The sequence below is a fragment of the Octopus bimaculoides genome, chromosome 2 (genome assembly GCF_001194135.2).
Source record: "Octopus bimaculoides isolate UCB-OBI-ISO-001 chromosome 2, ASM119413v2, whole genome shotgun sequence".
Taxonomy (NCBI): Eukaryota; Metazoa; Mollusca; class Cephalopoda; order Octopoda; family Octopodidae; genus Octopus; species Octopus bimaculoides.
Window position 1 is genome coordinate 27978531 of NC_068982.1, and position 15515 is coordinate 27994045.

Here is a 15515-nt window from a genome sequence, read left to right on the forward strand (position 1 = left end):
GATCTATATCTATATATATATATCTATGCATATACGTGTACATATACATGTATATGTATACATTTACATCTCTTTCTCTCTCTTTCTCTCTTTCTCTCTTTCTCTCTCTTTCTCTCTTTCTCTGAAAGTATCTGTCATTACAGTATCGAAATGTGATTGTTTCAGTTAGTGGAATAATGTGTACATATACATCTGTATGTATACATATACATCTCTCTCTCTCTCTCTTTCTCACTTTCTCTCTTTCTCTCTTTCTCTCTCTCTCTGAAAGTATCTGTCATTACAGTATCGAAATGTGATTGTTTCAGTTAGTAGAATAGTTTCATTTTTAAAGTGAAAGTATTTGACATGAGTGTTTTTGTTTCACTTTTGACATGTAATACTTAAATAGTGGAGGAGATATTATGTTGCTGTGGGCTCGAACTCTGCAAGAAGTTAAAATTTTTTTTGACTAAAACACAACTGTAACCCTAAGTAAGGCATCTGTAAAATTTGAATGAAATTGGTTGCGTAGTTCTCGAGTTTTAGGGATTCACACAGACAGACAGACAGACACACATTCTCATTTTTATATACATAGATTACTAGTTCTGGAACTTTTTGATACCACCTTGTATACACACACACACACATATTGTGTCATGTTAACAGCACTGGTGCTGATGCCTCATAAAAAACATCCAATACACTCTGTAAAATGGTTGGCATTAGGAAGGACATCCAGCCATAGAAACTCTGCCAGAAAAGAAAATGGAGCCTGCCACAGCCCTTGACCTTACCAGCTCCTATCAAACCATCCAACCCATGCCAGAATGGAAAATGGATGTTAAATAATGATGATGATGATGATATATAAATTCGACGTAAAAGCACCCACTACACTCTCGGAGTGGTTGGTGTTAGGAAGGGCATCCAGCTGTTGAAACTCTGCCAAATCAGATTGGAGCCTGGTGTAGCCATCTGGTTCAGCAGTCTTCAGTCAAATCGTCCAACCCATGCTAGCATGGAAAGCGGACGTTAAACGATGATGATGGTGATATATATATATATATATATATATATATATATATATATATATACACACACACACACACACACACAAGGTCTGATCAATAAGTATCCGGACAGTTGCCATAATAACGAAGTTAAAGTATGCTGATGGAAGCTGCTTGGCACAGATTAACCTTAATCTCTGCCATGCATGTGCACTAAGTTTTAACATTCCAGCTCACTTCTGCTGTTTACAGCAGTGCTTCGAAGTAACATGATCGCTGCATTGACCACGACAAAGAAAGTTGTCATGGTGACACCTGCTCAGAGGCCTATGCAAAGTTGCAGAAAGTGTATGGTGAAGAGAGTATGAGTCACACACAAGTGTACGAGTGGTTCAGACGTTTCCAAGATGGCCATAAAAATGTAGATATTGACAAACGTTCTGGGTGACTTGCAACCAGCAGAACTGAAAAAAACATTGCAGATGTGCTTGCAGCTGTGAAAGGAGATCGTCAAATCACCATCCATGAGTTATCAAATGATGTGCAGATTAGTTACAGTTCAGTTCAGTCTATTATCACTGAAGATTTGGGTATGAGATGCATGTCTGCCAAGTTTGTGCCAAAACTGCTTTCTGCTGACCAAAAAGACACTTGGGTTTCAGTTGCACAAAATCTCCTTAATGGTGTCGAGAACAATGAAAACTTTTTGCAAACTTTGCACAGGCCTCTGAGCAGGTATCTTCAAGCTTTTGACAAAATTTGATGCAGATTCTCTGCTCAACTTTCTGTCATGTTCAGTGTGATGAACACACCCTAGACACCTTCCTTTCATGCACTGCTGTAAACAGTGGAAGTGAACTAGAACATTAAAACTTAGTGCCCATGCACAGCAGAGTTGAAGGTCAATCTGTGCCAAACGGCTTTACTCTGTGTGCTCTAGCTTTGTTACTATGGCAACAGTCCAGATACTTATTCATCAGACCACGTATATATATATTTGTTTTAAGCATGTAAATGATTGTTTCTTGAAGAAGAATAAGCTAGTGTTCTGATATAATTTATCAGTTGTTGTGTGAGAATATAGTATAAGGCAGTCAGTTGTAATTCTAGATTAAAGCTGATTGCTTATTGGATTTTTTATAATATATATATATATATATCTTTTACTTTAGTATAATATTAGCCTGACACTTATAGTTATTTGATATCTTATTTGCCAAACAGTTCAAGTTGTAGATTTTAATATCTGATTAATTCATCCCTGACATGAAGGATGCATGACAAAGCTTTCTAGATAGCAACTGTGTATGTAGCATTTTTTTGCGTTCTGATTAAAATTGTAGCTTGAATTAGGATTTAACTAATGATAAACGAGAATGAATTTAGCAATTTCATTGTTGTTGGCAATCATAGTGAAAATATATAGAATTTAGTTATTGATTTCTTATATTGGGTAGAAAAGCCTCAAATTTGGAGAAAAGCAACTGTTATTGATCCTGTTCTTTGACTGGTTCTTTATTTAATCAACCTCTGAAGGAGTAAGGACACAGTTGACCTTGATGGCTTATTCTTCCTTTTTGAGCTTACTATGTAAAGTCAAATTTGAATGTGCAGAAAACAGCTTCCGTTACATGCCAGGGGGAAGAACTAGAAGTAGTTGATAGCTTCCGTTACCTAGATGACCAAGTTAGTAGCGAGGGAAGGTGCGCTGAAAGTGTAGCTGCTAGAATAAGAATAGCCTGGGCAAAGTTCAGAGAGCTCCTACCTCTGCTGGTGACAAAGGGCCTCTTGGTCAGAGTAAAAGGTAGATTGTATGACGCATGTGTGCAAACAGCCATGCTACACGGCAGTGAAACATGGGCCGTGACTGCTGAGGACATATGTAAGCTTGCAAGAAATGAAGCTAGTATGCTCTGCTAGATGTGTAATGTCAGTATGTATACATGACAGAGTGTAAGCGCCCTGAGAGAAAAGTTGGACATAAGAAGCATAAGAGAGAAGCAAGAGAGATGAGTGCACTAGTATGATCATGTGCTGTGTATGGATGAGGATAGCTGTGTAAAAAAGTGTCACACCCTAGCAGTAGAAGGAACCTGTGGAAGGTAGATCCAGGAAGACCTGGGGGTCGGGTGGTAAAGCATGACCTTCAAATGTCAGGCCTCATGGAGGCGATGATGAGTGACTGAGACTTTGGAGATATGCTGTGTGTGAGAAGACTTGGCAAGCCAAGTGAAACCATGGCTGTGACCTATTCCCGTGCAGCATAACCAGCCCATTTAAGAGTACCCTTCAATCATTGGGCAATAAACTGTGCTTGTGAAGACCTGTTGAGTCAAGTGAAGTCATTGTCATGGCCAATGCCAGTACTACCTGACTGGTACCCATGCCGGTTGCATATAAAAAGCACCATTCGAGCATGGTTGTTGCAAGTGCCGCCTGACTGGCTCCCATGCTGGTGGTACGTAAAAAGCACCCACTACACTCTTGGAGTGGTTGGCATTAAGAAGGGCATCCAGCTGTAGAAACCTTGCCAGATCAGATTGGAGCCTGGTACAGCCTTCTGGCTTGTCAGTCCTCAGTCAAACTATCCAACCCATGCCAGCATGGAAAGCGGACATTAAACAACAACGATGATGATGATAATATATGTATATATGACAGGCTTTTTACAGTTTCTGTCTACCAAATCCACTCACAAGGCTTTAGTCGGCCTGAGGCTATAGTGGAAAACACTTTCCCAAGGTGCCACACACTGGGACAGGACCTGGAACCATTTTGTTGGGAAGCAAGCTTCTTCATACAGTCATGCCTGTGCCTATATGTTAACAAAAATATTTAAAATATTTTTTTTCAAATCAGTTCAAATGATTTCTCTTTCCTTTTTTTAAGTTTTTTTTTCTTTATTTTCTCTTTCTTCTTTCAAATTCCACTCCCACTCTTTATCACCCTCTCCTTTCCCATAAAAAAAAAACAACACACGCCCATAGATTTATGCGTTGCAGTTTTATATGCTCAATTTCCATGCTCTGTTGAATTTTAGTGTTCCAAAAATATATATTGTTGCAATTTTATGTCCACCCTTACACTAAAATGTCATCTGTGAAGTAGCTATGATTGACTGGAGCATGTAGGCGAAACACTTGATGTATATATAAAACCAAGTGTTCTTTATTATTTTGTTTCCTGTCACGTGGATCTGTGTTATTGAGCTATTCAGTTTGTTTTGCAGTTCTTCAGACCAGACAGAAAGATTGTAATTTTATAGATTTGTATGTGACTGTACTGTGTTGTAGTTGTGTCTCTAAAGTTAATGGCCTTTGTCATGTTTCACAGCCAATTTGAGTGTCAGCACCTTGGAAGTTCCTCTCCAAGGCCCAATGGGGTTGAGTAGACCAACTATTGCCTACGAGTGCAAGTCACTCCTCTCAACAACAGTGATATTGTGCAAAGGAAAGACAATACTAATACAGTTTGGCACCATTGTGGTCACAAACATTGTTGGTCAGAACACATCCAGAACAGAAACAAAGTATCCTGTCTGACATTCTAAAAATTCTGCTGCTTTGGTACTGGGATTGGTACTTCCAGTTTCTAATATATTAACTCTTTTTTTTTATTATATTTTTGTTGAAATATGTTGCCTTTAAATAAATTAATGAAGAATTTTGTAAAACAACTTTGAAGAAACCATGCAAGAATAGACAATCATTTGGCTTGACAACTCCTGTCAAACTCCTCATCCCATGTCAGCATGGAAAGTTAAATGATGATGATGAAGGGATGGTATTCTTCTGACAAAAAGGAACAGTCAGCATTTATATGCTTGTGTGTGTGTGCTTGCATGCACACACACACACACACACATTCTGTTTGAATTGAAATTGTAATTTAGGTTGCGGTATGTTGTGGGTAGTTGTGAAATCTAGAACACAGTTTTAAGTGATTTGTGAATTCTGGGGACATTGTGGCAAAAAGCTGGAATCTCAAGTGGATGTGACATGAGATGGACCAACTGAACAAGAAACTTACTTTGTTCAAGATTAAGATCTAAACAATTGTTTGCTACTGTATTACTTATAGCCTACTTATGTTGAATATTCTCTAACAGCAGATCTGTCCTCAATATATTTATATGAAACGAAAATCTTTGTCGGTGACAACTCTCCTTGTCATCGTCGTTGTTGTCGTTGTTGTATTGCCATCATCATCATTTAATGTCTGCTTTCCAAGCTGCAATGAGTTGGACATTTTCACAGGATCCAGTGAGTCACACGGCTGCATTGTGCTCCATGTTAGCTTTGCATTCTTTCTATGGCTTGATGCCCTTCTTAACACCGACCACTTCACAGTATGATGTACTGGGTGCTTTTTTCCTTCTGCTGGCATTATATATATATATATATATATATATATATATATATATGTATATTAGGGTGATGCAAAAAAGGGGTAAAAATTTTTTTTTTCAATTTTCAGGGAGACACCCTCCTATTTTATTCATATTCCTAAGAAAGCATTGTATGCGAAATTTGGGGTTGAAAACGAGAAAATTAGAGGTTGCTACCAAGTTTTAAAAATAAATGTATATCAGTTTGTGCTCAAAAATATTGTTTTGTTGATATTTTTGCCAAAACCAGTTTGATATGTACCTAGTTAACCTAGTTTGAAAAAAAATCGATGACATTCTAGGTTTTAGTATGTAACGAGGTGCAGTGTATAGCGTGTTAACTTTTTTTTTTGTGGAAGTTTCCCCTGTAGGCACATCATAACCATGTATCTAAGTTTATTTTTGTTTTTTGTGAAGCAAGAGTAATGTTTTCTTGTTTTTGTTTGAGAGTGATGTCCTGTAACTTTTAACAATTTGAAGAAGGTATTGCTTCTTCATCATTGGTTATCAGTTTGTTGCATTCCTCCATCAGTCGTACACCTCTTTCCACAATCTCGTTTACCTTACCATTTTGAGTCCAAATGCGATATCTTTTGCATTCGCATAACTTTCATCATCATTCCATTCTTCAGCATCTTTTTCAAGAAAGGTGCAAGGCACTTCTAGGATTTCAAAGAATCTTTTTGTGTTGGCAGTGACGAAAACCTGCAGTTGTTTCTGACCAGCTGATTCAGGATTTATTGATGCTCATTTACTCGGTTTTGAGTCAACTGGTTTCTGCAGAGCATGCTTAATTTTGTTTTTTGTTTCATGCAAAGCAGCTGAATCAAAAAATGCAAGTGCCACAGGTTCCTCAGAGAGGTACCACAAATGTCTCAAAAACTTATTGAGTGCATCACTTGATATTTTGTCATCCTTTTGCGTGTAGAGCTGCAGACTTTGCACAAAATGCAAATCTGAATGGGGTGGGGGCGCATGAACTTTTGGATGCTAGGTACCATGATCTGATGTATATTGCAGCTGAAAAGCAGCAAACATCTCTCAGTCCTTTTTCTCTCTCTCAGTTAGTTTAAACTGAGATCTAAGCATCCAAATTTTAATGCAGTAAATTAGCTTGGTCATCGATTGTGCTCTGTGATAAGCTCCAGGTGCTTTAAAGCTGATTCCTGACTTGGGGGTACTACTGAGGAAAATGAGCATTATCTCAGGCAATTTCTTGTAGTCATCATGAGGCTGCTTGAGCAAATTGAATGATTTCTTCAGCATCAGATTTTCTCTGCAATGTTAGGGTCATCTGTTGTTGTTTGGTAATTGTTCTCGTCAATTTCCACCCACTTTGCTTTGAATCTCTTAAACAGTTGTATGTCAGGACGGTAGAAGATGGCAAGGAGACAGAAAATGTACAATAAATATAAACTGAAAAATAACCATATACAAAATGTTCAGTGGATGGTAGCAACCTCTAAAATGTCTTCAATTGTGCTGAAATTTTGCATGTTGAGTTTTTGCACTAAATTAAATAAAATTAGGTGTCTTCAAGTTTTTGAAATGATAAGTTATTTTGCATCATCCTAATGGATATGCATGTGGGTGTGGGGTTGGAGGGTACTAACAAATGTAGAGTTGCAGAAGTTTTAAAACTGATTGTTCTTTTGTCTATTCATATTCTAATAAGATCGTGTCATCTAACAGTGGAATATTTGAGGACATTTTATTACTTTATTCATCCACATTTATTTTTCTTTTATCTTTCATGCTATCACTCAGTCACATGGAAAAGGATAACAATAAATGACAAATAAATAAATAAATGACAAATAAATAAACAAATAACATTTTACTGCTGACTTTATTTGATCTTTGGAACAATGACGTGGAACAGTGTTTCATATGAAAATCTCTTGTATTGTTATATTGTGTTTATTGTTACAATGTACATATTAATCCTTTTTTAAGAAACAAAAGCATTGAAATTTAGAATTTTCCTACTAATTATTTGTTTCTGGTTGTTGTAGATTTCTTAAAAAAAAATAATGAAATTTTGTTTTGAGTCTTTTGAGAAAATATTGGTTTCAAATTTCAGCACAAGGCCAGCAGCTTTGGAGAAGGAGTTACTTGATTATGTTAACCCCAGTGCTCAGCTGGTACATATTTTATCAACCTCGAAAGGATGAAAGTCAAAGTCAACCTTGGTGGAATTTGAACTCAGAATGTGGAGAGAGACAAAATGCCACTAAGAATTTTGCTTGGCATGCTAATCATTCTGTCAGCTCACTGCCCTCTTTTGAGAGAATATTAACTATTATTAGGACTGTAGAAACAAACATAGCCAAGAGTGCTTATATAATTTATAATTAGAGTATTTAATTACGTTTTGTTTGTTTCTGAGTTTGCTGCATTTCTAGCGCCACTGTCATCTTTATCTTTCATTTGTCTGAATTCATAATTCTTGGTTCTGTTGATTTTGATCTTCCTTACATGAGTTAGTTGACCTTGAGCCTAGTCAAAAAAAAGACCAAACAAACATTGAATATACATACATATGTACATACATTGGCACAGGTAAGCATGTGTTGGGGTAGGCTTGAAAGTTTGCTCTCTAACCACATGGGTTTTGATTCAGTCCCACTCTGTAGCATTTTAAATGAAACCAAAATTAAGAAATAGTATTTTCAGAAATTGTTGGTTAGAAACTTTAATGTTGAACCTGTTACTTATATACTTGTAGAAGATGGAAAAACAAATCAGTTCTCGAGACTATGCCTTATCAGAAAGTAATAAAGCCATAAAATCATTAGAAATACATCATGCCAAGTCTTTAACTGATCTGAAGGCTCGTATTGTGAGATGTGATTCTTCAATTGCCAAGCTGAATTCGATTCAAAAACAATGTAATGATGCAATCAAATTCCAAACTGACTGTGTAAATAATTTAGAGAAAGAATTAGAGAAACTACGTCATGAAACGGAATACAAGGTAAAATACTCTTCATTCACTACTAATCTACCTTTTGTAATTGATTAAATAATTTACAGTAATTTAACCCTTTAGTGTGTAAACTGGCCATATCTGGCCAAAATTTTCTACCTGTTTTAGGTTTAAACTGGCTAGATCCTGCCTCTCAAAGCTATAAGATAACGCACAATTAATTCCAAGCAACATATATCAATAAACATTACATTTGACAGAATAATTTGAATGCTAAAGGGTTAAAAGCTATATAGTTCAGACATGTGTGTGTATAGTAAAGAAGTTTGTTTCCTAACTACATGGATGATTTGGGGTTCAGCTCCAATGCATGACACCTTGGGCAAGTGTCTTCTATTATAACTCCAGACTGACCAAAGCTTTATGAATGGATTTGGTAGACAGAAACTGAAAGAAGCATATTTTTGTGTGTGCATCTATGTGTGTATGTATGTGTGTGTGTGCATAGCTGTATGTGCATGCATCTGTGTGTATGGTTGTTTCTCTGTGTCCTGACATCTTTTCATCACAATTTGCTTACATTTCCCTTCAGAACTGATAATGATAGTTGCTGAAGGCAGCTTGTTGAAATATAAATTACTTATGTGCCTGGGTACAAACTCATTTACGCAATGGGTACAAGGTAGATGGCCAGATAATAAATACAAGCAGCGTCATTCATCTCCAATATTCTGTGAAAACATGTCTGGTCATGGGGAAATATTCCCTTGCTAGGAAACAGGTGAGTGGGTGGTGAAAGGAAGGACATCTGACTAGAAATTTTACCTCGGTGAATTCTATCTGACTCATGCAAGCAGGGAAAAATGGATGTTAAAATGATGATGAAAACAATTATGAGGATTTTGTTTTCGTTTTCTTTTCTTTTTTACTTTTACATTACCAGTTTTTTTTTTTTCTGTTTACTTTTGTAAGTTGTGTTCTTTTGATAAATAAAGAAGATTAAACATTTAATAATTCATCAGGATTTGCTTACATCCTCTCTACAGAACTTGCCAATGATCGTTGCTGAAAGCAGTTTGTTAAAATGTAAACACTTATATGCTTAGGTACAAATTCATTTACATAATGAGTACAACGTTGATGGCCAGGCAATAAATACTAGTCTACTGGTACTCTAGTAACTAATGTCTGGTTACATTAGAGCCAGACTATAACATAATCAGGCAATGCTTGTAAGTACAACCAATTTGTTGACAGACTAAACGAATCCATGGTATGTCTACTGAACATCCCATAGATCACTCCCACATATTTTATCAGTTTCATTTGTATTGTATCTTCTTCATGTATGCTGAGATGACTGAAGTTACCTAGCAACAATATGTGCAAAGATGATGGATGAGTTTATTACTTACCCTTATTTGGAATATTTTGTTCTACTTGCTTCAGTCAACATACCTGAATACTTGATGGATGTATTCTCATACTTAAGGCTTGGGAGATATTTATTTTGGAATTAGAAAGATTGTTTATTTGTAACATTAGCGTCTCCAATAATTTATTCAAAATTATGCAAGTATAGTTTAGAAAAAGAAAGTTGTAAAAAGAGAAAAATGAGGAACGTCCTCATGTATTTGTGTAATTAGTTCATCAGCTTTTATCACTGAAATGTTGAATTTGGTGTAGTGTTCCTCAAGTGGTAGTGGTGTGGTAGTGATGGTGTGGTAGTGGTGGTGGCAGCAGCAGCAGCAGCTATGAGGATTGAAAAGGGGTGAGAGGCAGACAAATTCTCATGTTTAATAAAATGAAGATGATTTTAATTGTTTCAACCCATTTTCTTATATTCCTTCCTCTTGAAATACACTTTGTTTCAATTAATTTTGTAAATAATAAAGAATTTATTAAATTAAGTAACTTTGTTGTTATTAAAGCATATATTAACATTAAATTTTGATGGAAGATCTTAATTAAGATCATTTTAAAAACAAGGAATTTGTACTGTAAAACCATGGACAGTTTCAGGGAGTTCAGTATCAAAAGAGATAAATTTCCAAACCCAAGGCAAAGATATAAGAGTTATATCAATACAAACTCTAACAAAGATATAAGTTATCTGTGCCCAGCGTCGCCGCACTTGTGCCCAGCATCGCCGCACTTGTGCCCAGCGTCGCCGCACTTGTGCCCAGCGTCGCCGCACTTGTGCCCAGCGTCGCCGCACTTGTGCCCAGCGTCGCCGCACTTGTGCCCAGCATCACCTTCCTGGCACTTGTGCCAGTGGCATGTGTAAAGACATTTGAGCGAGATCGTTGCCAGTGCCCCTGGACTGGCTCTTGTGCGGGTGGCACATAAAATACACCATTTTGAGCATGGCCGTTGCCAGTGCAGCCTGACTGGCCTTCGTGCCGGTGGCACGTAAAAGCTCCCACTACACTCTCAGAGTGGTTGGCGTTAGGAAGGGCATCCAGCTGTAGAAACTCTGCCAGATCAGATTGGAGCCTGGTGTTGCCATCCGGTTTCACCAGTCCTCAGTCAAATCGTCCAACCCATGCTAGCATGGAAAGCTGACATTAAACGATGATGATGATGATGATGATGATGATGATCAATACAAAGTCTGATTTAGTAAAACAGAGCTAAAGTTTCAGGAGTATGCTTATACCATCTTTTAAGTTGTAGCTCCAGATTGATGTTGCTCTTTCTCTGAGTTCCAGTCATGTTAACTGCTCGAAGTATGAATAGTATAACCTTTTGTATTATTAGTAAGTGCATTTATGTACCGTAAAGAACTTTATTATCATGTTAAGTTCCTGCATCAACATTAATAGTCTCATTTTTGGCCAGGAAATATCAGAAATAAACATGATGGAAATGTTTTCTAATTGACTTTTTTTTTAATGCTTCTTTTTAAACAATTTGAAAAATTTTCCTAAGTTTAATTTGAAATATCTAATTTCAACATTTCTTTTTCATATATATACACACAATTATGTATATATAGCTTCTTACTGTATCTGGCAAACTCGATAAAAACTCTACTGCATATCAAAGGAATATTGAAACTGTTGAAGCAAATTCAAATTTAAATGTATCAAATGTAGAAACAAAAACTCAAATGCTCTTTGAAGAGATAAAAACCTCATTGGAGTCACAAATTCGGAATATTGAAAACGATGTTAAAAATTTGGATTTGACGTTGATGAACACAGTAAGACAAGAAAACAATGGCCAGCTTCAACGTTTGGTAAGTTTAAAAAAATTTTTTTTTTTAATATTAACCCTTTTGTTGCAGAAATCAGAGATATCCATTCAAAATTTCATTTCACAGAAAGCAGTTTTATATACCAATCTATCTTTTGTTGAGGAATATCATATCTGAAATTATTTTCTGTTGAGATATGTCAAGTTTATTAAGACAATGTGACTTGTAGAAAATACAAATTCTATTTTTTTGTAGACATTGAACATTATTACTGGAACTGTCATGAAATTTTATTTCACTGTTAATGGGTTAATATCAAGGTAGTTCAGATACTACATTTACTAATTATTTTCTCTTAAGTTGCATTTATTTGTTTAGGCTGCTGTAAAATGTTTGATTGATTTACTGGTGTGATTCAATAGACTGCATCTTGAATTGTTGTTTTAATGCAGGTCAGCTCAGACTTAGCAGATCTATGATTAAAAGAATTCTGGCTATAATAATCCCATTCTTTTTTACAGACATTGTGTAAAGTATTACATCATTCAATGTGGTCCTCCTTTGTTAAAGAAAATTACATTAACACAAATATACATATATATATATATATATGTGTGTGTGTGTGTGTGTGTGTGTGTTAGCACCCATGCCAACCTCTCCTTCATTGGACACTAAGCTCTGCTTGCGAAGACCTGTTGGGGCAAGTGAAATTGTAATTGAATCATACTCAATGACTGGCACCGCACCTGTGGAGCACTAGCAGCACTGTTGAGCGTGTTCATTGCCAGAGCAGCTGTCTGGCTTCCGTGCTAGTGGCCTGTAGATGGCACCATTTGAGCGTGGTCGTTGCTAGCATTGCCTTCTAGCACTTGTGCTGGTGGCATGTTAAAAAATCATTCTAACTGGCCCTCGTGCCAGTGGCACGTAAATGCACCCACTACACTCTCGGAGTGGTTGGTGTTAGGAAGGGCATCCAGCTGTAGAAACTCTGCTAGATCAGATTGGAGCCTGGTGCAGCCTTCTGGCTTGCCAGTCCTCAGTCAAATCGTCCAACCCATGGTAGCATGGAAAGTGGACGTTAAACGATGATGATGATGATGATGATGATGATGATGATGATGATATGATATGTACGTATGTGTGTATATGTTTGTATGTGTGTGTATATATATATATATATATATATATATATATGATATGTATGTATATATCATTTTCATCATAACAGGCTTCCACACAGTTTTCATCTACCAAATTCACTTACAGGGCATTGGTTGACCCAGGATTAAAATAGAAGATACTTGCCCTAGGTGCCATGCAATGAGGCTGAACCTGAGACTATGTGGTTGCAAAGCAAGCTTCTTAGATTATTCCCAACTATTCCTGCACCTGTTATAAAGTATAATCAGTGAGAGATTTAACTGCTATTCTTTACAAGCCAAGAGATGATGTAGAAGCTCTTTTGTTTATTGCTCTTTAAATAATTGAGGTTATCCAACAATGCCCTTAATATCATAAACATGTAAGGTAGTGAGCTGGCAGAATTGTTCGCACACCGAGCAAAATGCTAAGCAGCACTTTGTGAGTCTGTATGTTATGAGTTCAAATGCTTCTGAAGTGGACTTTGCCTTTTATACTTCGTGGATTAGTTAAATAATTATCAATTAAGCACTGAGGTTGATGTAATCGACTAACCCACTCCCCTGAAATTACTGGCCTTGTGCCAAAATTTGAAACCAATATTATGAACATGTAAGGTGGTAAGGTGGCAGAACCATTAGCACACTGGGCAAAATTCTTAGCAGCATTTTGTACGTCTTTATGTTCTGAGTCAAATTCCACCAAGGTCCACTTTGTTTTTCATCCTTTCAGGTTTGATGAAATAAGTACCAGTGGGGTCAATGTAATCATCTTACCTCTTCCTCTAAAATTCTGGCCTTGTGCCAAAATTTGAAATCAATACTATAAACATCTAAACAACAGGACACATACAGAATATATTTACACCAGACATTAACTACTCTCAAAATTAAACTAAGTGACCTTAAGTAAAATATCAATATTATATTAAGAGCTGTAGCTTAGAAGTGTGAGTCCCAATAAGCCGAATTGACAACGCACCACCTTTGTTTCAATTAATCTTAAAGATGATGAAGAATTTTGTAAAATAAGTTTATCATTTACAAGGTAGTGTTCGGAACTCTAAAACAGGAAGTTTGTATTTTAGAACAGAGGCATTGTCAAGCAGATTGGTATCAAAATGATTATGAAGATTTTGTACACAATATATACAAGCTAGATACATTCATAGCCAATAGTACATACTACCTAGGCACAGATGTGGGTAGACGCAGGCATGGCTACATAGTAGCAAGTTTGCTTCCCGACCAGATTGTTTTATGTTCAGTCCCACTGCATGGCATCCTAGGCAAGTGTCTTCTGGTGTAGCCTTAAGCTGACCAAAGCCTTGTGAGTGGATTTTGTAGACATAAACTGAAAGAAGCCCATACGTGTGTGTGTGTGTGTGTGTATGCATGTGCTTGTCCTCCATCACCACTTGGCAACCAGTATTGGTGTGTTGATATCCCTGTAATTTAGTGTTTCAGTGAAAGAAACTGATAGAATAAGTACCAAGCTGTAAAAAATATAAGTTTCTGTGGTCAATTCATTTGACTAAATTTCTTCAAACTGGTGCCCCAGCATGGCCACAGTTTAATGACTAAAACAAGTAAAAGAGTAAAAAAAGAAAAAAATAATCAAGTATTTCATGGAAAAATTATTTTGATTTGCTAAACTTAATGAATAATAATCTGGTTAAAACAAAGTTTCCCTATTTGTCATAACTGAAAATTATCAAAGAGCTGACTATAGTACCTGTACATTGTCCCTTGGCTTGCTATATATTATAGCCAAGTCACCCTCAAATCATACTCTAGCCTCTTAAAAAAGGGCATAAGAGACAATGTGCTTCTGGGCTGGATGCATTGTGTTTGGGGAAAAGACAGAGATGATCATGACTGGAATACTCTTCAGTATAGGTTTGCTTGATCAGAGCCAACCTGGGGCTCAACAGTGATGACAGCAACAACTAGCTACATTCACTGTCTTCTCTAGCCATTTGTGTATCATACTTAATGCAAATACAGTGCTGGGACAATTTTTGTCTCCCTCTGATATATATTGCATTTTTCACAAAACACATCCATAAGAGATGTTATCTCTGGATAAATACCACAGTAAATTTGCCTTTCAGTGATGTATTTACATTAAGTTAACTGGCATTCCATCAGTTACAACAATGAGTGTTCCAGTTGATCAGAGCAAAGGTGTTCCATTGATCTACTCATGAAATTAACGTGCAAATGGCTGAGCACTCCACAGACAGATCTACCTTTAAAGTAGTTCTCAGGGAGATTCGACATGACACAGAATGTGACAAGACTGGCCCTTTGAAATACAGGTACTACTCATTTTTGTCAGCTGAGTGGACTGCAGTAATATGAAATAAAGTGTTTTGCTCATGGACACAATACTTCACTGGGAATCAAACTCTCAATCTCATGGTTGTGATTTGAATACCTTAACCACTTAGTCACACATCTTCACTTGGCATTAAATATAATACATTGGATGGTCATTATCATTTAGTCTTACTTCTATTGCATATAATGGACTTTCTCTTCTGTTGCAATCAAACAAACAAAATGCATATATTTTTAACAAATTTGGATTCCTTTAGCACAGGGGTTTTCAAACTGTGGTCCACGGACCACAGGGGGTCTGCAAGACCAAGACAGGGGGTCCATGGACAGCAAATACTTTTTATGGGCAATTTGATTTTATATATGTTTTTTAATCGAACTCTTTTAATTGACAATAAACCTATTTGTTAAATACTGTTAAATAAATAAATGCAAAAATATGTTATTTTAAGCAAATATTTATGTATAAATTTCATAACGTGTTGTTGTTGTTGTTGTTGTTGTTGTTGTTGTTGTTGTTGTT

General features: G+C 36.5%; 1 protein-coding gene and 1 long non-coding RNA gene across 3 annotated transcripts in view; one reads left to right on the top strand and one right to left on the bottom strand.

Annotated features, from left to right (window-relative positions):
- Window positions 1–15515, top strand: part of LOC106872738 (protein FAM81A) — a 124648-nt gene that overhangs the window by 43591 nt on the left and 65542 nt on the right. For both annotated transcript variants that reach the window (XM_052976000.1, XM_014919821.2), the window contains 2 exons: window positions 8111–8359; window positions 11310–11552. In XM_052976000.1, coding sequence (XP_052831960.1) covers window positions 8111–8359; window positions 11310–11552 — 492 coding nt within the window. The remainder of the gene's footprint in view (window positions 1–8110; window positions 8360–11309; window positions 11553–15515) is intronic.
- LOC128250606 (uncharacterized) overlaps window positions 7213–15515 on the bottom strand; it is a 57832-nt gene continuing 49529 nt past the window's right edge. The window contains exon 2 of the long non-coding RNA XR_008266634.1: window positions 7213–7881. This is a non-coding gene — a long non-coding RNA (uncharacterized LOC128250606). The remainder of the gene's footprint in view (window positions 7882–15515) is intronic.